At 36.3% G+C, this 26,007-nt stretch overlaps 1 protein-coding gene across 6 annotated transcripts in view; it reads left to right on the forward strand.

Moving 5' to 3' along the window:
* SNX13 (sorting nexin 13) overlaps nt 1-26,007 on the forward strand; it is a 129,566-nt gene that overhangs the window by 20,318 nt on the left and 83,241 nt on the right. For 4 of the 6 annotated variants that reach the window (XR_006820495.1, XM_046020529.1, XM_046020526.1 and 1 more), the window contains exon 2: nt 24,958-25,070. Coding sequence is in view for 5 of the 6 variants with exons in the window: in XM_046020529.1 (XP_045876485.1) it covers nt 24,958-25,070 (113 nt within the window). In the remaining variant the exon portion in view is untranslated. Of the gene's footprint in view, nt 1-2,411; nt 2,543-24,957; nt 25,071-26,007 lie in introns of all 6 variants that reach the window. The other 2 variants (XM_046020531.1, XM_046020530.1) reach the window with 1 other exon arrangement.

Consider the following 26,007-nt stretch of genomic DNA (forward strand, 5'->3'; position numbering starts at 1 on the left):
ACACGATCCGGGGAAGGACCCAGAGTTCTGGGCTGTTGTTCCACAGGTTCCCTGGGTAGTCGTTACAGGCCTGGTCTGTTTGTTCTGACACTGGCAGGTTGCAGCTTTGGAGTGTCAAGGGTTGGTCCTTTCTGCATAGCATAGTTCTGTGCACTCACTCTGCTGCTCATGTGCATTTGGCACTCTGCTGTACCTGACACTTACTCTTTCTTTTACTCCTGATGCTTTTTAGGAACAATTGTAATTGTCCAGTTTCAGATTTGTGAGCAGCTCTTGATGGGTTTTATTTTTTCTCCACTGCATAAGAATTGGAGTAGACTTAGAAGTAGTGAAAAAGAACTTTATATATTATATTGACACACTTCCCTTATTTATACATTAGAATTTTAAGTACAGAGAGTCAAGGTCGAAGTGAGCTTCACAAAGAAACCTTACTCAGTTTAGATTAAGGTATAATGGACCTAGAAATTTATAGTTGTTAAACTGATTCAAATTTGTTGCAAGAATAAATGGGTTAATTGCAGCTCATTTTATTAATTTGACACGTAACTTGATTTTCTTGCATGGTTAAACTTGGAAAATGTGATCATCAGACCTCCCTGTCAACAGAGTGCAGCAAATTTATTCTTCTTTTAAAATTAAAGCTTTTCAAAGTATAATACTTGCAGTATGAAAGAGCCACCCTAGTTATGCATATGTACTATGAAATTAGTTTTGAATGAAAAGTTCATTCAAAACATTCTAAAAATTTTCAGTGTATTTTTGGTCAAAATAAGGTAAGTAGTTATGTAGTAAATTTAATAACAGCTTGATGTAGAGATAAGAAAATTGTATGCTAAGTGGAAAACAAGACTTTTTGCGTAATTATAGTGTATCATGTTAACTAGTGATTAAAACCCATGCGCTTTTACTAAGCGAAATATATGTCATGATTAAAGCTTTTATGCTTTGTTTAATTAGATGATTTTGCATACAGTGACCTTATTTTGTATGTGTTTAAATTAGGAAACTAAAAGTAATTTTTTGAGGCTATGACATGAAGTAGATGAAGCCTGTGATAGGTCATGGGGCTTAGGGTACATCAAAAGGGTGCTTGTAACAGCTGGGTTATGACATGCATTTTTATTTCTTTTGTATTCATAGTTTGCAGATGTACTTAGCAAGGTGTAAATTAAGCACAATTATGCTAAAGAGTGCTCCTTTTCCTTTCTCTTTTTGGATTTCATTCTTTGACTTTCCTGATGTTTAGGTGGGTATGAATGGTACCCATTTTCCTAAAAGTCAGTTGATATTTATTTAAAAACTGCACAAGTTACTTGTCTCAGTCATCTGTAGTTATATCTCACAGTTTAGTTTTAACAATACAGATTCAGATGATTCATAGGAATGTTAAGATTTTTCTTTGGCTATGACAGCTGACATCTTTTGGCTTAAAATTTCTACTCTACTGTATGGTGGGAACTTCTGGTATATCAGGTCAACACTTGTTATGTTGGAATGTATCCAAAGTTGCTTCCTTTTTTTTTTTTTTTTAAAGATTTTATTCATTTATTTGACAGATATCACAAGTAGGCAGAGAGGCAGACAGAGAGAGAGGGAGAAGCAGGCTCCCTACTGAGCAGAGAGCCTGATGTGGGGCTCGATCCCAGGACCCTGAGATCATGACCTGAGCCGAAGGCAGAGGCTTAACCCACTGAGCCACCCAGGCGCCCCCCCCCCCTTTTAAAAAGATTTTTATTTATTTATTTGCCTGAGAGAGAGAGAGAATACAGAGCCTGATGTGGGGCTACATCCTAGGACCCTGGGACCATGACCTGAGCCAAAGGCAGATGCTTAACCGATTGAACCACCCAGGTGTCCTCCAGAGCTGCTTCCTGAGGAAACCTTTGGCTTTGCTTTTTTGTCTTTGCTGTTTTCTGCCACCTTATAAAAGTAGGAGTAAGAATACTAGTCTCTTTAATTTTTATGGCTTATTTGATTTATAGTGTATGTGGATTAAGTCTAAATCAGAAATATAGAAAACCAACATAAAGTGATCTCAGGCTTTATGGTACTCAGTACCTCCTTTGCAAAGCCCAAAAGAATTGATACTCTTTGATTTAGAGTTAAATTCGGAGTTAATTTAATCCAACCTGTCTTCTAGATTATCTTTCACCTATTTTTTATTTGTTTATAATTGTGGTTAGATTCTCTAGTTTCTGCCTTTGAATATAGTTGACTGCTAGAAAACTAATCTTAGAACACATTAGTTTTACTCTTTGCAGAATTGCCTTCATTGAATTGACTTTTAATGTTTATGTCCACTTCCATTTAAAGTCATTATGAGAAGCAGTTTTGTTAAACTTTCTAATGACTTTGCTGCACAACTGTTGTTGAGAACATTAACAAGTACTTCATGCTTTGTTTTTCAGGTAAATTCCTATATGATACAATTCTTTAAAAATTCAGAGCTGCAGATATAGAACACGAGTTAAATGAGAGGAACCTTGGATATCATCTGTTTCCAACCTGTTTACAGATGAAGAAATTGAGGCTCAGAGAGGTCAGCTATAAGTAGCTGGCCTAGAACCGGGGTCTAGAAATTGTATCTTCTAACAACTGGCCCAGTTTTTTTTTTTTTTTTTTAAGTTTTAAAAAAATTGAGGTGAAATTGAAATTGACATAACAGATTAACCATTTTTAAAGTGAACAATCCATTGGCATTTAGTACAATCACAATCTTGTGCAACCACCACCTCTGTCTAGTTCCAAAACATTTTCATCACCTCAAAAAGAAGACTGTATTCATTATAGTTGCTCTCCATTGTCTTCCTGTTCCCTCACTGTCATTCTGTATTCTGTCTCTGTGGATTTCTCTGTTCTGGATATTTCATATAAATGGAATCATACAATATTTGACCTTGTGTGTCTGGCTTCTTTCATTTAGCACAGTGTACCCATGTTGTCGCATGTAACAGTACCTCATTTCTTTCTTATGGCGGAATACTACTGTATTGCATGTGGATACCATAATTTGTTTATCCTTTCATTTGTTGAGGGACGTTTGGGCCACTTCCATGGATAATGGCACTATGAAAATATATGTGCATGTATTTGAGTTTTCAGTCCTTTGGGGGTATATATCTAGAAGTGAAATTTCTGGATCATATGGTAACTTTCATGTGGGGCCTTACCATTTTACCTATCCCCTAGTTCTGTTTATTTGTTCTTTGCTTCCCCTCTACTCCACTGTGGTAAGATCATGGTGACTTAAAAAAGAAAATGAGCCAAAGATGAGTTTTGTTTTGTTTTGTTTTTTAAAGGCATGAGCTCTCACTTGATATGTCTTACGTAATAGATTTTAAACCATGTTTATCTGTCTTTTTTTCCCAGTGGTTTATTGCATTTGATTTTGGTTTGTTCTTTTCATTCAAACTGAGTTGAAATTGTACTTCTTCATTTCTTTTCCCTTATAATATTTATGTTCTTAGAACCTATGAGAATGATTTTAGAAGTCTAAAGTAAATGTCAGTTTATTTATTACCATTTATATATCAGAATGACATGAAAATAATCAAACAAGACATAGCAACACAAATAGTCTTGGGTACTTTCAAGAAGTTATTTATAGGTTTTAATGGACTGAAATGCAGGTCAAATTTCTGTGTATTCCACTTGTGTTTTGGGGATCAATTGGCAGGGCTTGACAGTTTGTTTTTTCTTTTATCTCAAAAATTTGGGACCATTGCATCACTTTGTCTTTATTAAAACAGAGCCTTGTATTACTTGGCAGGTGGATTTTTTAGTAAATTTTAAGTAAATGCTTAAAATAGGTTAAGTAGTCATCAAATCTAAGTTTTTGAGGTAAGACTGATGTTGATTTAGCTGGACTGAAAAATGACCCCCTCTGATTATTGAAGTCTGTTGGTTTTTTCCAGTATTTCACTTTTTACATGGTTTTAATCATAATAAAATGGTCTTCAGTAAATTATCTCTTTTTCAAGAAAGAAAAAAAAAGGTTAAGCGAATGTCAACTCTGGAAGAAGACTTAATTGAGTATTCCTGTTAACAGAGAAAACTTCTTACCCCAAGTAAATACCCCAATTAGGTATAAACCTATATTTATAGTCCTTGAGGAAAGAATCTGAAGGTGGTGGTGGTGGTTGTTATTAGTATTACTATTATTGCTTTAGTCTTAGAAGCTAGAGATCTACTAAGAGGTACACAGAATGTATTTATTTAGCTTTATGAAAAGTATTAGGTATGTTAGGCTTTTTTTTTTTTTTTAACATGCAAAGTACAGAGGGATTCTGGAATTACCTCAGGTGACAAGAATTGAATTACAAAGATACATGATGAGATCAATAAAATAAGAGCTTTATTACATATCCATGCTTCACAATAGAACAGACATGGCTGCCCTGCATGGTTAGCTACCTGGTTATCTTGTGACCATCATTAGCATTAGACTCCTATTTTGTTAATCCCTGTGCTAGTGCTTTGCTATTATACTTGACTTTCTGTTACTGTTTTACTACTGCTTTTATCCCTCTTAGCACCAACTGACAGTCTTAAGAGAAGATCTTATTTGTCAGATGAGAGTTATCATTTTCTCTAAGTTATCTGTGTTGTTTGATAGAGCTTTTCTGCCAGGCCATGTCACAGAACATTAAACCAGCTATAGAAATCCACCTAGCTGTGGATTTCTAATCTGTCTAGCTGTCTGTGGTCTGACATGGTAGGGGTCATTTATTTGAATTAGAGCATGGTACTCTTTTCTTAAGGAATCCCTCAGAAGACTATTTAAGGTATGGTAGGCAGGCATTTTTGAGCAAAGTCCAAGAAGGAAAGCAGTATATCAGGTGAGTACCTTGCTTGTCTTGAAAGGAAGTTTCATAATTAGACATAGTTACTATGTTTGTGCTAGGTGCTGCTTTATGGATTTCCGGGATCTTAGGAGAAAGCCATTTTATACTCCCAAGTTTAGATCTTTCATGTAGTTAGAAAAATTCACAAGAGACTTTAAAAGCGGTGCTCTAAGTGTATATATCTTTGAATTTGTTGTATGTGTCCACATGAACACACCCCTCACACAATCATCGTTAAGTTAATTTTTAAGCCATTTTTGTATAGGAGGTCTGTAATACAGTTCTGTGTTTTTGAAGTGAGTAAACAAAAGTTGAGAGACATTTTGATTGCCCAGATTTGCATGATATCTTAGAGCAGAGCTATGACGAGAAGCCAGAATTCCCAACTACTTCTGTGTTAAAGTGTGTAGTGCCTATTTAGTGACCGAAGAACAAAAAGGGCTTCTTGTGTTCCTGGCATTTTTCTAATCTTATTTGGGACTTTCCAGTTGGGAATCTTGATTGTAAGGAACGGAAGTATACCTCCATTACCTCAACTAAAAAGGAGAATTCAGGGAAGTAAAGTGGAATGCACCTGGTCCTATGGGAACTAAAAAGCTGATTAAGGTCGACTCTTTCTGTTTCTCTTCCTCTCTTCCTTCCCTCCCTCCCTCCTTCTCTCCAACCCCTTTCTCCCTCCTTCCCTCCCACTTTCTCTCTTACAAGTTAACTACAAAGTCTCTCATCTCAGCTTTTCAGAATGTATTTGTGTCATTTTCAGTTTTTCTCTCAGTTGGCTTCCATGCTTACTTACTGGCCTCTTGTCCCTTAAAATGGCCACCCCAGCCCTAGAATGGACGTGTTTTTTTCAGGTTCATTGCCCACCATTGGTTGGCTATAGTTTGTACCTTTTCAAGTTACTGAGAGAGATCCTAGCTGAGATCATTGATGGAGTCAGGTATCACAAGGTATACATTGTCTGTTAAAGTTAGTTGGCTTCCTTTATGTTAGGCGTACATATGCCTGGTCTAGACCAGGGTGAGTTTGGGGGAGGGAGAAGTAGATATAGTATGATTCTTGGGGGGATAGAAAGGATAAGCAGATGAAACCTGCCTTTTACAGATGTAACAATGACTGGTTTTATATTTCAAAGAAAAACTAGTTTTATAAACTCCTAAATAAGTTTATATTTGGATGACAAAGACTGAACAGATCTTAGCATGGGACATCATACCCTATACATTTGTGCATTGCTAAGCTCATTAATTGGAAATAATCTTTGAAGTCATAACTCTTAAGTTTTCACTTCTAGATACATACTTCTAGGGGATATTTCTTTTTACCCCCCATCCCTTTATTTTTCAGATTGTTTATTATATTACAAAAGGGATCTCCTCCTGAATTCATTCATGTAGTCATGCATATCACAGACTCTTTGAGTTGTATTACATTCCAGGAATTTTGCTGGATGTGGAGAGATGAAGTTGAACTTGATACATTCCCCTGCCCTAAGAGAAACTTTATTTAAATTTTGTAAACAGTTGTCCCTCTTGCAATTTAAATAGAGGTTCAGCTCTCTTTGTACCTTTGATCCTGTCATCTACTGCTCATTGAGTCACATTTATCTCACCTGACTCTTTTTACTGTATCTTTCCCTAGAGTCTGACATACCTACAAATCTCTTCCCATTAATTGCTAAACCTACTGCAGTAGGGTTCTGTGCTGCTACTCTGTTGATGCTGCTCTCAGTAAAATCATTAGTTACCTTCTAGTTGTTACATCCCCTGGATGTTTACTAGTTTTTATGTTACTGAACTATTCTCTAGCTTTTGGATATTGATGATTCCGTCTTTATTAGGGAGATACTATTCTTATAGCTTCTGGGACTCCACCCGTTCCTGATTCTTTCTGTACCTTTCTAAGCATGCCTTCTCAGTTGTCTTCCTGGACTTTGTTTTTCTTTTTCTGCCCCTTAAAATATTTCAGTATGTCATTCTTGACTTGCTGATCTCTTCTTGATCTGACTTATTCCATTTTGTAAGATGACTGTTTGTAACTGTAAATTCTGTATCTCTAGCCAGAGTAATCCCTTGAAAATAACTTATATTACTATATCCAGTTGCTTGCTGGCTACCTTCACTGGATATCTTGTATATTACCCTTAACATGCCCTGTAGTGAACTTGACTCCTTCATCCACAAAACAAAACAATAAACACACTGTCCCCTACCCTTGTTTTCCCATGTGTTGTTTGGGGTGATGAGCTTGTTCAGTCACTTATTACTCAAGCTTAAAAAGCTATGATGATGGCTTTTTCTCATGCTCCATGCAGATAATCACAACATCTATTGGTTGAGTCATCTAGATACTTCTCCAGTTTATAGACTTTGTCCATGCCCACTACCTTTGCCCTAGTTCTGGCTTTTAGATAATATGACATAATTGCCCTTCTTAGGTTTTTCTGCCTCCAGGTTTGCCTGTTTCAACTTGTGTAGGTAGTTGATAGGATGGTTTAAACTTGTATATCCCATATGCTTCTCACAACCTGCTTTTTAAAAACGACCTTCATTGGCTTTCCCATGGAAGTGTTTTCTTTCTTCAGTGTCTACTTCTGTTGTCTTCTCTTTTTCAGTTTCTCTGTTCTTCATCTGGCTATGTCCTGTTACTCTCTGAGACTGGTCTTAGGTATCACTTTACTGGGATAATTCTCTGATTTGCTGTCCTTTCTCCCCTTCTTGGTGGGTCACATTACATGTTCTTTCTTAATGCCTTGTAATAGCTGATGGATGCCTATCATTTTATTTATTGTTATATATTTTTATATATGTGATTCTCTTCCACAAGACACTGAGCTTCTTGAGACCCTGAACCATGCTTATCTTTTAAATCGCAGAGCCTGGCTGTGGTGGGCATATGATAGACCTCAGTAAAGTTTCTTTTAAAGATTTTATTTATCTAAGAGAGAGTGAGCAAGAGAGAGGGAGAGAGCACAAGTTGAGGGGATTGGGTAAAGTGCAGAGTGAAGGGAAGAAGCAGACTCTTCCACTGAGCAGGAGCCTGACGTGGGTCTCGATCTCAGGACCCTGGGATCATGACCTGAGCGTAAGGCAGATGTGTAACCAACTGAGCCACCTAGGCATCCCTTCAGTAAATGTTTGATCAATGAATGAAGGAAGTTTCCAGTCTAGAAAAGGCAGATATACATAAATAACTCTGTAGAATTTTAAATAGTGCTGTGGAGACAGAGAATGCAAGGACTGAACTTTCTTTTCTTTCTTTCTTTTTTCTTTTTTTTAAAGATTTTATTTATTTGACAGAGAGACACAGCGAGAGAGGGAACACAAGCAGGGGAAATGGGAGAGGGAGAAGCAGGCTTTCTGTTGAGCAGGGAGCTTGCTGCGGGGCGTGATCCCAGGTCACTGGAATCATGACCTGAGCCAAAGGCAGCTGCTTAAGGACTGAGCCACCCAAGCACCCCCAAGGACTGAACTTTCTGTCTGCTGAGAGGACTTACTTGATGGAATATATAAGTTTGAGCTGGTTCTTGAAGGAAACTTGATAGAGATTCTTGCTGAAGAGGAAAGGTAACCATACTAGAGGATAGACACAAGAGAACAAGTTGTAACTAGGGCTAACTAGGTATTTCAGAATCTTTTCAAAGGTCATTTTGGCAGTAAGAAGGATAGAATAGGGGGGAGGCAGGAATTGTAGTCTTGTAGGCTATAATAAAGGTTTTGTCTAAGGCTTTAGTGGTGAAGAGGGGAAGCCTCAAGAGATATTTAGGATATAAAACATAATTAGTTGGATGTGATAGTTCCAAGAGGGGACAGTCCAAGATAACTTTGAGATTTATCTTTTCAGTTAGTGGATAGACACTGATGTTCTTTTTAAGTCGGGGAATATAGGAGATACTTAGGGTATGTAATGAGTTTATTTTTGGACATGATTAATTTGAGTTACCCAAGAGAAATTTAGGCAGAAGTGTTAAGTATGCAGTTCAATGTAAGTTTTAGAAACTCAAGATGCCCCCCACCAAAGATAATCAAGGGTATACTTGCAAAGCAGTACTAATTTTCCTTGATCTCTTATTTATTTATTTTTAAAAGATTTTATTTATTGATTTGTCAGAGAGAGAGAGGGAGTGACCACAGGCAGAGTGGCAGGCAGAGACAGAGAGAGAAGCAGTCTCCCTGCCGAGCAAGGAGCCCGATGTGGGACTCGATCCCAGGATGCTGGGATCATGACCTGAGCTGAAGGCAGCCGCTTCACCAACGGAGCCACCCAGGCGTCCCTTCCTTGATCTCTTTTATTTCCTTTTATTATTAACCATTTTAACAGCTTTCAGAGATTTGGGTTCCTGCGTGGCTCAGTTGTTAAGCGTCTGCCTTCAGCTGAGATCATGATTCCAGGGTCCTGAGATGGAGCCCTGCATCAGGCTCCCCGCTTAGTGGGAAGCCTGCTTCTCCCTCACCCACTGTCCCTGCTTATGTTCCCTCTCTCGCTGTCAAATAAATAAATAAATAAAATATTAAAAACCCCCACAAAAACAGATTTCAGAGATTCCTCATTGTAGTCTCTATTTGTGCTTTCTTAATTTTCTTCCTTCCCTTTTTCATCCATTGGATTCTTCTTGAGGCTGTTAGTTTATTCTTTTTTAAAGTGTTTGTTGTCAGACTAAACTAGGGAAAAAGAAAGGCCTAACTCAGGTGTGTGAATTCAGATCCCTTCATGAAGTAAGCATCATATATATATGTCTTTATACCTTTGCTTCAAGTAAGTAATAGGCTATCTGCTATTTTTAAAACACATTACTCTTTGTTTATCTTTTGTTTTCCCACTTTTGATAGTGACATAGTTGTAGACCAGTATTTTGCATCTTTTTTTTTTTTTAACATATTATTTATTTATTTGACAGACAGAGATCTCAAGTAGGTGGAGAGGCAGGCAGAGAGAGAGAGAGGAGGAAGCAGGCTCCCCACAGAGCAGAGAGCCCGAAGCGGGGCTCGATCCCAGGACCCTGAGGTCTTGACCTGAGCCGAAGGCAGAGGTTTAACCCACTGAGCCATCCAGGTGCCCCAGTATTTTGCACCTTTAAAACAGCTGTGAAGTTATGATGATGAATTATATCTTGGACTTAGAATCAAATAAACCTTTTAGCAACTGTAGGTACTGTGGCAGTACTGAACTGCTGTTTCTGGCTCATTTTCATGGTGGTTGTTGCCATTCACTTTTATCTCATTGTTGCCTTGCAGGAATATAATCCCACTGATTCCAGATTTTTCATTTTTTTTAAAAAGATCTTATTTATTTATTGGGCGGAGAGAGAGCGAGAGAACACAAGCAGGAAGACCAGCAGAGGGAGGAGAAAAGCAGGCTCCCCGCTGAGCAGAAAGCCTGCTGCTGGGCGGATCCCAGGACCCCAGGATGTTGACCTGAGCTGGAGGCAGATATCTAACCAATTGAGCCACCCAGGTGCCCCCAAATTTTTCTTTCTTTCTTTTTTTTTTTTTTTTAAGATTTATTTATTTATTTATTTGACAGAGAAATCACAAGTAGGCAGAGAGGCAGGCAGAGAGAGACAGGGAAGCAGGCTCCCTGCTGAGCAGAGAGCCCGCCTGTATCCTCGATCAGAGGATCCTTGATCCTCCATCAGAGGACCCTGAGACCATGATCTGAGCCAAAGGCAGAGGCTTAACCCACTGAGCCATCCAGGTACCCAAATTTTTCATTTTTTAAGAAAAACCAGAAATTCTGATAAGTATGTGATGTTTTAAATATTAACTCAGAATAAAAAAAAAATACTATGTTAGCCAAATAAAACACACCAGTTTTTGATCCCTTTCTCAAAACTTAAACTCTTTCTAGAGAAGATCAACCAGCATCACCTACTGAGATATTTGAGATGTGTTTAGTTCTATTGCATATGAGGGTAAGAAAGCCACAGAAGACTGTAGTGGCAAAAAAGAGACAGGCTCAGTCAGTCCCTTGGTTTGGAAGATTGAATAATAATTGGGTCATGAAGTCAAATGGGCTGAGATTTACACAATCTGCAGTTAAGTATCCTCACAGTGAATTTTTTTTTTTTTTAAGATTTTATTTATTTCTTTGTCAGAGAGAGAGATGATGAGAGAGGCACTACAATAGGGGGAAGGGGGAGAGGGAGAAGCAGGCTTACTGCGGAGCAGGGAGCCTGATGTGGGGCTCCATCCCAGAGCGCTGGATCATGACCTGAGCTGAAGGCAGACGCTTAACCACGGAGCCACCCAGGCACCCCTGACAGTGAATTCTTGTACCTTCAGTTCCTTATTTGCTGAGATCTTGATTCTGAGCACCATTATCAGTTAGGGAACATATTTTTCTTATTATTCCTGCATATTTAAGTACAGAATTAAAACACCCTCCCTCTCCTGTCTCACTGTCTCTTTGTTTCTGTCTCTTTCTTCTCACCTTCCCCTACCCCTCCCCTACTCTGCTTTGTTGTTTTGCCCCAAGAATGCAACCCACATAAATGTTTCTGTCAGTTTCAAGTTCAGAACACCTGATTTACTAAATTAACCGAGTGTAATTTGTTAGGGCTTACTGTATTATCTTTATTTATTTATTTATTTATTTATTTTTATTTATTTTTTTTGAGTCAAAGTAAAGAATTTTTATAGGATGTCTCCTACTAATTCGATGGGAAAATAGGAGATTTATTGGAAGTGACCTTTGGCTTTTCTGTTTGTTCTTTGTGGGAGGGAGGCCTATGGATTCTTAAAAGTGGAAGTTTGGGTGTTTTGACTATGCACGTTTTAGCAACAGCTTTCACTTGTAAATAAGCTACACTTGCGTAAAAATTAGAATTTACAATTAAAATGACATTTAAAGAAGTGGCACAAAATGTTAAAATTTGGTAATTCTTGATCTCATTGGCTTTTGATAGGTATGTGATATCAGATTAGAATTTGAGAGGTATTTATACACAAGGTGCCCCTGAATAAAGGAAGTGTGATTTTCTTTGAGTAGAGAGGGGAGTCTAAGTGCAATTAGTTGATGTATGTGCTAATGTATTATATCAAAATTTTGATCATTTAATAATTTTCCATAATTATGTGATACCTATTTTATATGTTTGTAGTATCTCTTAGGGTTTTCTGTATCAGAATGGTTGATGCCTAATTTCCCCTACTATAAGGTGAGAGATTATGAAATTCATGAAATGATTCTAAACAGTTAATTTTAATACCATATAAAAATAATTTTATGGCTTTTTTGTTTTGTTTTTTTTTGCATTTTATTAGAAGGTGAATGACTTTTGAGCTGCTTGACATTTAGCATTCTTTTGGACATTGGTAAGGTTGACTGTCAGTTTATTATAGTTTATGACTGGTGCCAACTTGTTATCATTTTCTCCCTTTGTAAAATCTTTTTGTACTTGTGATTATTTGTATGTGGTTTTTAAAAGACTTTGGGGATCAGTTTTCAATTACCACAAAATTTAGAGGAACATACGGAGATTTTCCATTTATCCTCTCCTCCCATATATGCATAGTCTCCCTTCTGTATCAGCTACAGAAATGGTAGATTTTTTTTTGTTGTTGTTGAGGCTGAACTTATATTGACACATGATAAACACCCCAAATCCACAGTTTACATTGGGGTTTACCCTTGTGGTGGTGTATATTTGGTGGGTTTGAGCAGAAGTTTAATAACCTATATTCATCCATCATGCAGGATATTTTCAGTCTCTTAAAAATTTTCTGTACTCCAACCTGTTCATCTCCCCATCTTACCCTTTTCACTCCCCACTAACCACTGATCTTTTTATTGTCTCCATAGTTGTGCCTTTTCCATAATGTTACATAGTTGGAATCATGCCCTATGTAACCTTTTTAGACTAGCTTCTTTTACTTTGTAATATGCATTTAAGGTTCTCCATATCTTTTCATGGCTAGATAGCTCATTTCTTTTTAGTGCTGAATAATAATCCATTGTCTGGATGTACCATAGTTTATTTATACACTCACCTACTTTAGGACATCTTAGTTGCCTCTAAGTTTAGGCAGTTTTTAATAAACTCCTATAAACATCTATGTGCTGTTTTTTTTTTTTTTTTAAAGATTTTATTTATTTATTCGAGAGAGAGCATGAGCAAGGAGAAGGTCAGAGGGAGAAGCAGACTCCCCGTGGAGCTGGGAGTCCGATGCGGGACTCGATCCCGAGACTCCGGGAGTCGTCCAACCAGCTGAGCCACCCAGGCGTCCCTATGTGCTGGTTTTTGTGTGGAGATGTTTTCAGTCCCTTTGGGTATATGTTAAAGAGAATGATTGCTGGATCATATGGTAAGAATATATTTAGTTTTATTGCTGGATCATATGGTAAGAATATATTTAGTTTTAAAAGAAATTACTAAATTGTCTTCCAGAATGCCATTTTATTTATTTCCACCAGCATTGTATGAGATTTCTGTTGTTCCACATCCTTGTCAGTATTCTGGATATTGGCCATTCTAATAGATGTGTAGTGGTATCTCACTGTGGATTTTTTTTTTTTTTTTAGATTTTCTTTATTTATTTGAGAGAGAGTATGAGAGGGGAGGAGATCAGAGGAGAAGCAGACTCTCCATGGTGCTGGGAGCCCAACGTAGGACTCGATCCCAAGACTCTGGAATCATGACCTGAGCTGAAGGCAGTTGCCTTTTTTTTTTTTTTTTAAAGATTTTATTTATTTATTTGACAGAGATCACAAGTAGGCAGAGAGGCAGGCAGAAAGAGGGGGAAGCGGGCTCCCTGCTGAGCAGAGAGCCTGATGTGGGGCTTGATCCCAGGAACCTTGGATCATGATCTGAGCCGAAGGCAGACTTTAACCCACTGAGCTACCCAGGTGCCCCTGAAGGCAGTTGCTTAACCATCGGAGCCACCCAGGTGCCCACATTGTGGTTTTCATTTACATCTCCCTAATGACATATGTCGGTTATCTTCTCATATGCTTATTTGCTCTCAGTATATCTTCTTCAGTGAGGTGTCTGTTAAACTCTTTAAATTAGGATTGCTTGTTTTCTTACCTTTGAGTTTCAAGAGTTATTTGTATATTTTGGATAATTCCTTTATCAGATGTGTCTTGTGCAAATATTTTCTCCTAGTCTGTGGCTGATCTTTTACTTATTGTGATAATGTCTTTCTGTGAGTAGGCGTTTTTAATTTTAATGAAGTGCAACTTATCAATTAGTTATTTAATGGATGGCCCAATGCAGGGTTCTATCTTACAACCCTGAGAGCATGACCTGAGCCAAAATCAAGAGTCGGATGTTTAACCAGTTGAGCCACCCAGGCACCCAAGTAGCTTTTTTTTTTTTTTTTTTTTTTTTTTTTTAAATAAATTAGAAGGGACGCCTGGGTGGCTCAGTGGGTTAAGCCGCTGCCTTCGGCTCGGGTCATGATCCCAGGGTCCTGGGATCGAGCCCCGCATCGGGCTCTCTGCTTAGCGGGGAGCCTGCTTCTCTCTCCACCTCTGCCTGCCTGTGTGCTCTCTCTCTCTCTCCTTCTCTCTGACAAATAAAATTAAAATAAATAAATAAATAAATAAATTAGAAGAGCTTTCCCAGGACCCTTCTTCTCCCTTCCTCACTCACCCTTCTCTTACTCTGTAGTGGTATTGTACCTAAAAAGGCATCACTCTACTCAAGGTCTTACAGTTTGTCTCCTATGTGTTATCTTTATGGAGTATTAAAGTTTTGTCTTTTACTTTCGTCTGTAATCTATTTTGAGTTAGTTCTTATGACAGTTGGAGATCTGTTGTCTTAGATTTCACTTTTTTTGCATGTAGATGTTTGTTTTTTTTCCAGTACCATTTGTTGAAAAGAATATCTTTGATTACATGTAGTTTTTTTGGAAATTGGGTTTTTTTTTAATCTTTTTTTTTTTTTTAAGATTGTATTTATTTATTGAGAGAAAGAGAGAGCATGTGAGGGGAGAGGTCAGTGGGAGAAGCAGACTCCCCGCTGAGCAGGCAGCCTGATGTGGGACTCCATCCCAGGACTCCAGGATCATAACTTGAGCTGAAGGTAGTCACTCAACTAACTGAGCCACCCAGGCACCCTGGGAATTCTTAAATAATGCATTTATCCATCACAGCTTACTTTGTTCCCATTTATAAGTGGAATCTTTAAATATATTTAGATGTAAAAATATAAATAGCCTTGAGTATTGGGCGTAAGGTCAGTAAACAAATGATATTCTCTGTCCTACATTTAAATCCAACAGTACTTTCTCTGTGGCACACTCTTGAATAGTCTTAGCATTTGTGAATCTTTGTTCACTTGGAGTTTTTATTATTGGAAATCACCAGGACTTTAATACATAAAATTTATAATCAGTTTTAGAGAGTACCATTTTGATGGGAAAAAGTGAGTAACTGTAAAGAAAAGAGATTGATTTCCTTAACTGCACAATTGGTTATGGAAGACAATTTCAGAGGAGTTTGAATATGTTTATAAGCTCTGGAGGCTTTATTTTTTCTGCATTCCTAAACATTTTGTAAATCTTTTAAATCTTTTTATTGTGACACATATGACATTTTTTATGTATCATTACATGTATATTTTACTTATTTAGTTTGTGAGCATGTTGAGGGCAGAAACTGATTCATTTTTGTGTAAATAAGACCCAATAGCTATTTAGCTACTTAATAGTTATAGAATCATATGAAACCCCCCAAAATAATTATTTTGAAGAACAGTAGTTCTTACATAAAATGTGCACATAACCACACACAAAGTAAAATATTAGAACTCATTACTTACTTAACCTGTCTCTTGGTTCCCTTTTTTTTTTTTTTTTTTTAAAGATTTTATTTGTTTATTTGTCAGAGAGAGTGAAAGTGTGTGAGCACTAATGGGGAGTGGCAGGCAGAGGGAGAAGCAAACTCTGCTGAGCAGGGAGCCTGATGAGGGTCTCCATCCCAGGACCCTGGGATCATGACCCGAGCCTAAGGCAGACGCTTAACCAACTAAGCCCCCAGGTGTCCCGATTAGTGTATATATTTAAACAGTTTTTTAAAGCATTTCAAACATTAAAAGTAGAAAGATTAATGAATTTCCTCTCCTCATGCACAGCTTAGACATTGATCAGCTCTTGGCCACTTGCATTTCATCTACATCCTTTTTTACTTTTCCCCCATTCTCTACTTGCAGAATTATTTTTGAAGTATATTCTAGATACTTGATTTAATCTGTAAATAATTCATTATGTGTCTGTAAAACATAAAGATTCTCTTTGTTAAAACATAACCATAATATTATTTTACTGCAAAAAATTAAGCAATAACTTCATGTCATTAAGTATCCAGAAAGTATTAAGAACTACCAATTTGGGGCACCTGCATAGCTCAGTCGTAGCTCAGTCAGTTAAGCTTCTGCCTTAGGCTTGGATCATGATACCAGGGTCCTGGGATGGAAGCCCCGCATAGGGTTCCTTGCTCAGTGGGGAGCGTCCTCTGCCCCTCCTCCCCCTCTCCCTCTGCCCCTCCTTCCACTTGTGCCTGCTCTTTCTCACTCTCAGATAAATAAATAAAAAAGATTTTTTTTAAAAAACTACCAATTTGTCTCCTTTTCCTTCTTTCTCTTTTCATCCTTCTTTCTCCTTTCCTACTGTATTTCTGTGAAAATTAAGTAGGATAAGCTCTACATATTGTAGTTGTAACCTGTAGTTTTTCCCAAACCCTCCTTCTCTCTCCCTGGTCCCCCTTTTCTTACTCTATTTTTCCCTGGCCCTTCATTTGTTGAAGGAACTGGGTATTTTTTGCCCTTTAGTGTTTCTCACAGTCTCTCTCTCTCTCTCTCTCTCTCTCTATATATATATATATATATATATTTTTTTTTTTTTTTTTTAAGTTCATCTTCCTAGTATATTGTAACAGTTCATCTTCCTGGTATATTGTAACCGTTTCCCAGTCTTCTGCATTTCTTAAAATCAGATTCAGGTTTGATTACCTCCCCTCCCTCCTTCCCCCCACATGCCACCCCCCTCCCACCCAAGACTCTTTCATAGATGGTGGTGTATATTTTTGTTTGAAGAGGTGTATAATGTCTGGTTTGTATTTCCTTCCTCCCTCCCTCCTCTGCTAGATCTCTGACATATTAAGGATTGCAATATGGTACTATTCTAGTTCTATCATTTCTTCTTTATTATATAGAATATTTCCTTAAAGAGAAACTTAATTTTCATAAACTTTCCGATTACCCTGATAAATGCCCAATTCTCTACCAGTCTTCAAACACAGTTGCACCCTTTAAAGGTGATTAAAAAAGAAAAAAAGTCTTCATGATTTCATGAGTTCAAGTATTTGAAATGCTCCAGTCCACTGTAGTTATTATTTTTAGTGATTCCATCCTTAGACAGCTGGAGCCTTTTCAGGTTGTTTGCTTGAGTCCTTTGACTTATCCTCAGTAGCCTTCAGTGGCTTTCTGGTATGTAAAGTTGCTGCAGGCCCATTTTTAAACTCATTTCCTTGAAATCAGCCATTGCTTCAATAGCCCTGGTTCACTTCAGTGGAACTGTCAACATTAGTTTTTACAGAAGTAATATTTTTTGTTGTGGTTGTTTTTAGAATATATATCACTAATGAGCCACAGTTAAATTACTATATTTTAAAATGACTTAAAATAGTTTCTTTGTGTGGTTATTCCACATTCTTAGTATATAGTTAGATTTGTTTTACTTTGCTTTTCATTTTTAGAGAATACTTTTTAAATTCTTCTTCTTCCTCTTTTTTTTTTTTTTTTTTTTTTAAGATTTTATGTATTTATTTGAGAGAGAGCATGAGAGGGGAGAAGGTGAGAGGGAGAAGCAGACTCCCTGCAGAGCTAGGTAGGAGCCTGATGTGGGACTCAACCCCGGGACTCCGGGATCAAGACCTGAGCTGAAGGTAGTGGCCCAACCAACTGAGCCACCCAGGCGCCCCTTAAATTCTTTTAATATGTAAAATATTTATACTGTCACAAAATCAGATCTATACAACAAGGTGTTTTCAGATGTCTAATTCTTATCCCTGTCTCCTCTACCCCCATTTTCTTCATTCCTCATTGATCAGTTTAAAAAGTTTCCCTAGGGGCGCCTGGATGGCTCAGTGGTTGGGCGTCTGCCTTGGTATTAGATGGTGATCCCAGAGTCCTGAGATCCAGCCCTGCACTGGGCTCCCTGCTCGGCGGGAAGCCTGCTTCTCCCTCTCCCATGCCCCCTGCTTGTGTTCCCTCTCTCGCTGTCTCTCTCTCTCTGTGTCAAATAAATAAATAAAATATTAAGAAAAAGCTTTCCTATATCCTTACAGTAAAAAAGAAATAAGCAAATGTGTGCATATTTATAATTCTGTCCCTTTATTAGCTGAATTATAGCTATACATACTTTTACTAGTATGTAATTAAATTTTTAAAATAATTATGGGTAAATATGTTGATACAAAAAATATAATTTTTAAAATACGCAAGATTGGTATTTTCTGTTCTGATATCTCAGTGGATTCTAATAGCATGTAATTAGAAATTTAACTGTCTTACTCTTTGTAGCTTTAAAATTTTTGCTTTAATCAATTATTTTTAAGGGACTATTTTTCCTTTTTGTGTGTCTCATATATATACAAACACATATTTATATATGTATTTATATATGTGTCATATGTATATGTATATACACACATATAGATCAGTCTCATTCATAAAGATATACACATATATCAGTATCATTCATAAACAAAGGTAGACTTTCATTTCATATGTATCAGTCTCATTCATAAACAAAAATAGACTTTCCCATTTCAAATGGGAACATTAGGAAAAGAATCTATTTTCTTTCTTTTTGATGGAGAGTGGAGCCTTATTTATTATTTAAAAGGCATCTTTAATTTATTGATTTATTTATTATATATGTAGACTCCAAAACAATTTGTATAGCTAGAAATATGTCGTCTCTGGAAAGCTCTTTTGGTTAATTTAATTCAGCCTTGTGTATTTACTAGACCTTCTATTAGAAATTCAGGAAACCTTGGTAAAGCAGTTTTTCAATTTGAGGCTTTGCGTATTTATTGGAAGCCTGTCAGGACTGTTCTTTGCTATACTGTCCCATCCATATTTTAGATACTTTTATGATTTTTCCTGTATAAGAGAAAATGTTGAATAAATACCATCTCCCCCCCCCCCCCAATACAGTAGTAGTTCCTTCAAGCCCCAATTCAGTGATTCCCAGTGTATGCGCTGTGGGAATAAGAAGGAGGTTGGCAGCTTAGCTTAGTTTGTATCCTGAATAAATAAATACAAATTATGAATGTTCCTGCTATTGTTTTCAAACTGGGTATAGGTATTTTGCAACTGATAGAATCTAGTTTGAAAAATTTTTTGTAGCTTATATTTGTCATTAGATGCTAAGAGTCCTAATTGTTTGTACTTCTGTAGTAGTCTGTGACCTTTTATAACTACTGCTCTAATAAAAAGTGAAGGGTTTGTACAGGTGGTCATCTCTATATATGTACATAATTCATTCTTCAAAATATATGACAGTTGAACAATACTTCTCTTGTAAGGGAGAAGGGTTTATTATCAAAGAACTAAAAATATACACCCCCAGTTGGGAGAGGTAGGAGAGACTCTCCAGGTATCTAGTGGCTGTTATTTTTGCCAGCTGGGCAGTTAGCCATCTTGGAAACCAGGGTCATTGACTGGGGTATCTACCCTTTCCACAGCCTCTCTTATCTTTCCTGGCTCAAGAACTGAATTGAAAACTCCCTATCACACTAGTCTTTAATCATCCTCCCAAGAACATGCTAGGTATCTTAAATAGGAGTGAGTAGAAGAGGATCTTTATTCCCTTGTCTTTAGAGTATGAAAAGAGGGATTTGGGACAAGTTGCCCCAGCAAATGTACTGATGATCCCTGTGTGGCTGCTGTTCTGTGGCTTCCTCCCCATAAAGGAAGTAATGGATGTGGGTTGCTGTCAGCATATGTTGAGACAGCCAAAAGTACGGGTTTTTTGGTCCATCAGTCTCATGGAAGAACAAGGTCCAGTTTTGGGGTTTTTGTTGTTGTTGTTGTTGTTGTTTTTGGGTAGGAATTTGATGTCAGTTGTGCTGGAAGGAAGGTATAGCTCTGCCTAAAGCTATAAGGTGTGGGGTAGAGGAACACTTCAAATTAGGGTTCTTTCCTTTTTCACTTTGCCTAGACCTTTTCCTTGTCTTGCAATTTCCCCTTTCCCCCGTCCTCTCCTTTTCTCCCCTCCCTTCTTTTTCCATTCCCTTCATTTCATTTCTCTAGTTAGTAAATTAAATATTTCCATTTTTAGTGAGCAGCTTCTTTGTACCAGGCTTTGGTTAAATTATATAATGTTGAATGAGAGGTTCCATGTCAGGAGTACATGCCATTGAAATTACTTGGAGCAGAACTTCCAACATATTTTAAGTGGAATAAAATGGGAGGAAAACAATTCATAGTTGCAGTAAGGCCACTCTTCTTTTGAGTGCTTATTTTTGTTAACTCGTATGATTTTTGTGACCCAAGTTGGCACTGAAGTAATACCGGTTTGAAGATTCTTAGCCTTATCTGTCTGGCTGCCCTATGCCACATAATGTTTTCACATACACCAGGTCATTATAACTCTTGAGTATGGTTGACCCATTCTGTTGAGACATCAGAGTCCATGTTAATTTTGTGGGAGCTCTGACAATGTTTTTTTTATGTGATCTAAAATACCTGTTTCCCCTTAGCTCCATTCTCCACCTGCAGCCAGGAGACTCTCCGTCTGGCTTTGCATCAAAATAGCTGTGTCATTATGAGGACAGTTACTTAACCAATCTGCTACAGCTAGACCCGACTTGAGAGCCTGCTCAATGGGAATTCTGGATCAATGAGTGATTTTGCAGAAGTTATACAATGTTAGTGGCAAACTGGAACCTATAATTTCTAACTTTTTATTTTTAGTACCGTATTATGCTACCTTCCCTATCATAAAAGTATGTGATGAGAGTCGAGTAAGATAAATGTCAGTAGGACTTAACAGGCATAAAATATTACAAGGTAAATTATTTCTACTCGGTTTCTTTTGTCAGGAGGTATATATGATCCTTTGTATTATCCTTTTTTGGTTCTTAAGCATCTTGGCAGCAGGGGTCATTTTTTATTTCTCTGTGTCCCTGCGCTCAAGGCCAAACTGATACATATAGGTGTCAGGACATCCTAATAAATTGATACCCTTTGAAAGTGAAATACTTTCCATTGTTGATGTAGGGTATACGATTGTTAAATTGATTCTCTAATAATAAAAATTACATACTTCATATTCATGCCAGGGATTTATTACATTCATTACAAGTCATTTTCTGACTGATTTCTTGGGAAGCATATTAAAAAAACTGAATAATATTTGATTTTAAAATGATTTTAGCTTTTTTTTTCTTAATGTGATTTAACTTCAGGTTGTTGTCAGTGACAAATTTTAAGGTTTAATAAGGAGTTGGGATTTGCCTAGGATCAAATCCCACTCTTAATTTATTAGCTTGCATAACCTCAGGCAGTTTTTTTTTAAGCTTCTCTGTGTCTTAGTTTCTTTCTTGCTAAACTAAGAATGAGAGTGACCACTAGACATTGGATTCATTTATTTACTCCCCAGAACAGACACATGAAATAGGTGAGGAAATGAAGGTGTGTAGTGGTTAGCCATCTAATAAAGAGTAAAGGTAAGATTTGCACTCAGTCTAACTCCAGAGTCCATATTATTTGGGCACTATGCTGTCCTAACTTCTTGATTACTTAAGTAAGTTGTTCAGGGAAATAAACGAAGTGGAGTTTGTAGAATGTTTTGTACAGTTTTGGTTCTCAAAACTTTTTAGGTTTTAGAGTTTGTGAATAAGGTTTTGTGGACTTAGAGTGGAATTATAAACATTTAGTTTTAAGTTCTAAACAGTTCTGATAACTTGTTGGAAGTGAAAGAATCTCAGATATAATGGATCAGCATCTTAAGAGTTTTTAAAGAGTCTGTGTTTTTAAGAGTCTGCATTTAAGATCCTTGAAGTTTGAGAAGTACTGGAGTAGATGATCTTGAAGGTTTCTTCCAGTTCCCATTGGTGGGTCAGTGGTTCTAGAGAATCAGATAGCAAGAGTATTTTAGCATTGATTATTGTATTTAGAGAAGAAAGTTATAATATATCAAGTATTATTTTAATGTAAATCACTGTAATAGAGATTTATTTCTATTTTTTGGCTTCTGTGTTAGGTCAGCTCTTGAGGTAATTAATACCTGTTTGAGTTTGTAGAAAGTTCCTGATATGGTCCCAAATGATCCTGAATTTTATCATCTTGTATCATATTAGGAAATAATTAGAGCTCAATTTTTATATGGTTTTAAGTTCAATTGTATTCCTTAATTTCACCATATAATAAGCCAATTTTATATGTGTGTGTGTGTGTATAAACACTATAAAACTTTCTAGTTTTGTACAATTCACTACTCTGGTATTTCAATGAACAGTTTAAAATTTGAAGTTAACTATTGTAAAAGATTAACTGCAAAGCAAATGAACACCTGACTTACTTAATTGAATCTGTGTAATTTTATTAGTCTATAGAAAATAAAAATTCCTCTCAAAGTTAAAGGATCTTTTGTAGATTTTTTTTTTTTTAATAGACAGTAATGTCTGTTTTGTTCACATTAAATCATTAGTACCTGGCACATTGTAGTAGGTATTGACAAGTATTTGTTGAATGAATGAATAAAAATTTGTTTTGATCATTTTTGCTACCATTTTCAAATGAGAGGCAATAAGATTGTGAAAACTTGTGTTTTAGGCATTTGAGCATCTCCCCATGTTAAGTAACTGCTGCATTTAATAATCTTCCCCATGTTAACTAATTGTGATTCTTCTCTGAAAATTGTTTTAATTGTGAGAGGTAGGATTCAAACAGGAGAAGAAATACTACATTTATTATGCTCCCTTCCTTTATGTACAGAGGTAGCTGGTTGGTTTCATTTTTAAATCCTCTTAATATATCTAAATATATCTATGTTGTTTAGCTTTGAAAAACTGGCTAGCAAGCATAAATCTAACTTTGTAGAGAAAGAATAATATTGCAAATATTAGGTCAGACCTCATTCGAGAAAGTAGTTTGAATAAAATATCTGGGTCATAGTCTGGTTTCAGTTTCCCTGAGAGTTTATGAGAACTCTTTGCAGGGAAGTTAGTGGATAAGGTTTTGAGGGAATCTTGAGAAATAGCATCTGCTTTCCATAGCTGGGCATCTGGCAGGACTGTAATATGAATCTAGGTACACGGATGTTCAGCTGAAGTATTGTCAGAGGGATTGGACTGCTCTGTATTTTATTCTAAATCTTCCTGCTTACTTTCAGGAAGCAGTGGTTCAGAGACCACTTCTGTAGGTGAAATAGTATCCCTAGCTGATTCAGGGAGGAGATCATGAGGGCATAGCAGAAACTTCATCAGCGGGGCATTCTGTCCTCTGGTTAAAAAGTGGCAAGGGGGGTGCCTGGGTGGCTCAGTGGGTTTAAGCCTCTGCCTTCGACTCGGTCATGATCTCAGGGTCCTGGGATCGAGCCCCGCATCGGGCTCTCTGCTCAGCAGGAAGCCTGCTTCCTCTGCTCTGTCTGCCTTTCTGCCTGCATGTGATCTTCTCTTTGTCAAATAGAAAAAAAAAAAGTGGCAAGGATGAGGAAAAAGAATAATAAAAATACAAATGAACAAAAATTGCACCAGCTTTAAATAAAAGAAGAAATTTTAAAAAGCTTCCCCAGAGTGACATAAAAGAGAATATGAATCAATGGAAAAATATTACTTGGGGTAGGAAGACTCATTATTATAAATTCTCCTTAAATAAATTCTAAGATTTTTCTTCATATGTTATCTAGTTGAAAGCTTCTTATATAGTTATAGTTTTATATGTTTATATATATGCACATAGCAACCATATATAATTAATTTTTCTCCATAGCACTTACCCCATCTGATATAACTATATAAATTTATTATTTTTTCCCCTGGAATGTAAACTTAACAGAAGGCCATAAATTTATCAGAGTGTGCCTATCTTTCTCTCCTTATTAGAATGTAGCCTTATGAGGATATGTTTTTTCCCTTGTGGTTTCCCCAGCACCTTGAGCTTATAGCACATAGAAAACAGTTGATGACTGGAGAATGAGTGAATAAATAAAACTCTCCTTTCTCTCTTAATCCATAGAACTTATTGTCTATTCCATAGTTTTGTGTCATTAATTTTGTTCACTTTAACATCTTATAGTGCTTTCTATTATTTTCTTTTGGTTCAGTGTCTAATTGTTTCATTCCTATAAGACATTCTTCTCTGTGCTCCTTGATGGCAGGAATGGGACAAATGCTTCCTTTGTGGACCTCACAGTACAAGGCAAATGGGATGTAGGAGCTTGTGAATTGAATATGTTTATTTATTCATAATTACTTAAATTGCTAAAATCCAGTTTGCTTTCAACAAAAGGAGTATTTTAAATAATACAATATAATTCTAAACAAAATAGGGTTTTTTGTCTATTTTTAAGGACAGAATTTTTGGAGATGTTTCTTGAGCTCATGGTATATTTTAGTAATTGAAAGTTGGAAGTTTGCAATTATCATTTTACAAATGACTGCACACAATTTGAGTAAAAGAAACAATTTTCATTGAGATGTGGATTTCTTACCTTAAAATTTTAATTTTTAAAAAATGTCTTGTTATGCTGTAGTTATGTTGGAACTTAGTTTTAAAATGAAATATTCTAAGCAAGTACAACTTTGTAGTCTACATAAATGTTTTTATAAATACTTTTTTTTAACCATTTCTATCCCAGCGTATCATTCAACAATTTGTGTAATGATCGCTTGCTGTGGATTTCATTGTCACTATGTTTTTAAAAAGTCATCGCTGATGTACTTAAAGCCCATTCTGCATATAGATTTTCTATATTGTTTCTTGTAGATAAATCTCTAAGATTGTAGTTAACATTTTCAAAAGTAAATATGTAACAATTACTGAAACAGTAACCATATATGTTTAAAAGGAGAAATGTAAAACTATGTAACGGTTTTGTTGGTTCTTTTCTAATGTATATGGACATTTGTTTAAAAAATTTTTTTCTTTGCTTTATTTCAGACCAGTCTATCCATATGGGGATGGGGAAGCCTTGGCATTGTCCTTTCTCTAATAACCTTTGGACCCTTTGTAATATTTTATTTGGCTTTTTATATCCTCTGCTTTGTGGGAGGGTAAGTATTCTCAATGACAGTCTTACAATTTAAATGTTATACTCTTGTTAGAAATTGAAACAAATGACCATGAGACCTCAATAAGTAAGAAAAAAATGACCATGAGAAATGGTAGTATGATTTATTTGTGAGTGCTATTTTTGCAAATTGTTTTTTACCTAAGTTAAGTAAATTAAGATATCCAGTACTAAAACTGGTGGCAATTGTGATTTGTACCAGGAATATGGATAGTCACAAAACTTTTTTGTATAATTTGAAAGCTTTTAAAGATTTTTTTTTCCTTTTGGTGTTGCTGCCTTTTAAGGCTGAAAATTTTTATTTATTACAATATTAACAGGATAATTGGTAAGTTAAATTGAGATGATTCATCAGGTTTTACGTAGTATAGTAGAAGATACTGTTTCATTGACTAGACTTCATACAATAATATTAATTATTTCTTAGTGAATGCTGTCATGTTGTTATAGAAAATTCAAACACCTGATTTTGCCATTTTTCTCTTCATTGTTTATTTGATTATGTTTTACATTGAGTTGATAAACCTTTGCAAGAGAAGTTTCAGTCATGATTTAGTATAGCTTCCTGTGCAGAGCATTTGGTATCAGATATGAATTATATCTAAGAAAAGTATAGAAAAGAGAGTTAGAGGATTGTTACTTACTCAAACCAAGTACCTTAACTGAGCTGAGTATTTTGTTGTTACTTTTTATATTTATATATATGCATGTGTTTGTGTGCGTGTATGTATTATATATAAGATATGTTTGTGTAATTATTTTTGGAATGAATACCTTTGGATTCTATTTAAAAAAATCTTTTGAGGCCCCAGATATTTGGAGGAGTTATTTAACCTATAGGTTTAGAGAACAACTTAGCTAAATTGAATCGAATGTAAAAACTGTGGCCTGAAAGACTGTATAAGACACTCAAGGAGTGA

Source organism: Meles meles, chromosome 10, assembly GCF_922984935.1.
Source record: "Meles meles chromosome 10, mMelMel3.1 paternal haplotype, whole genome shotgun sequence".
NCBI lineage: Eukaryota > Metazoa > Chordata > Mammalia > Carnivora > Mustelidae > Meles > Meles meles.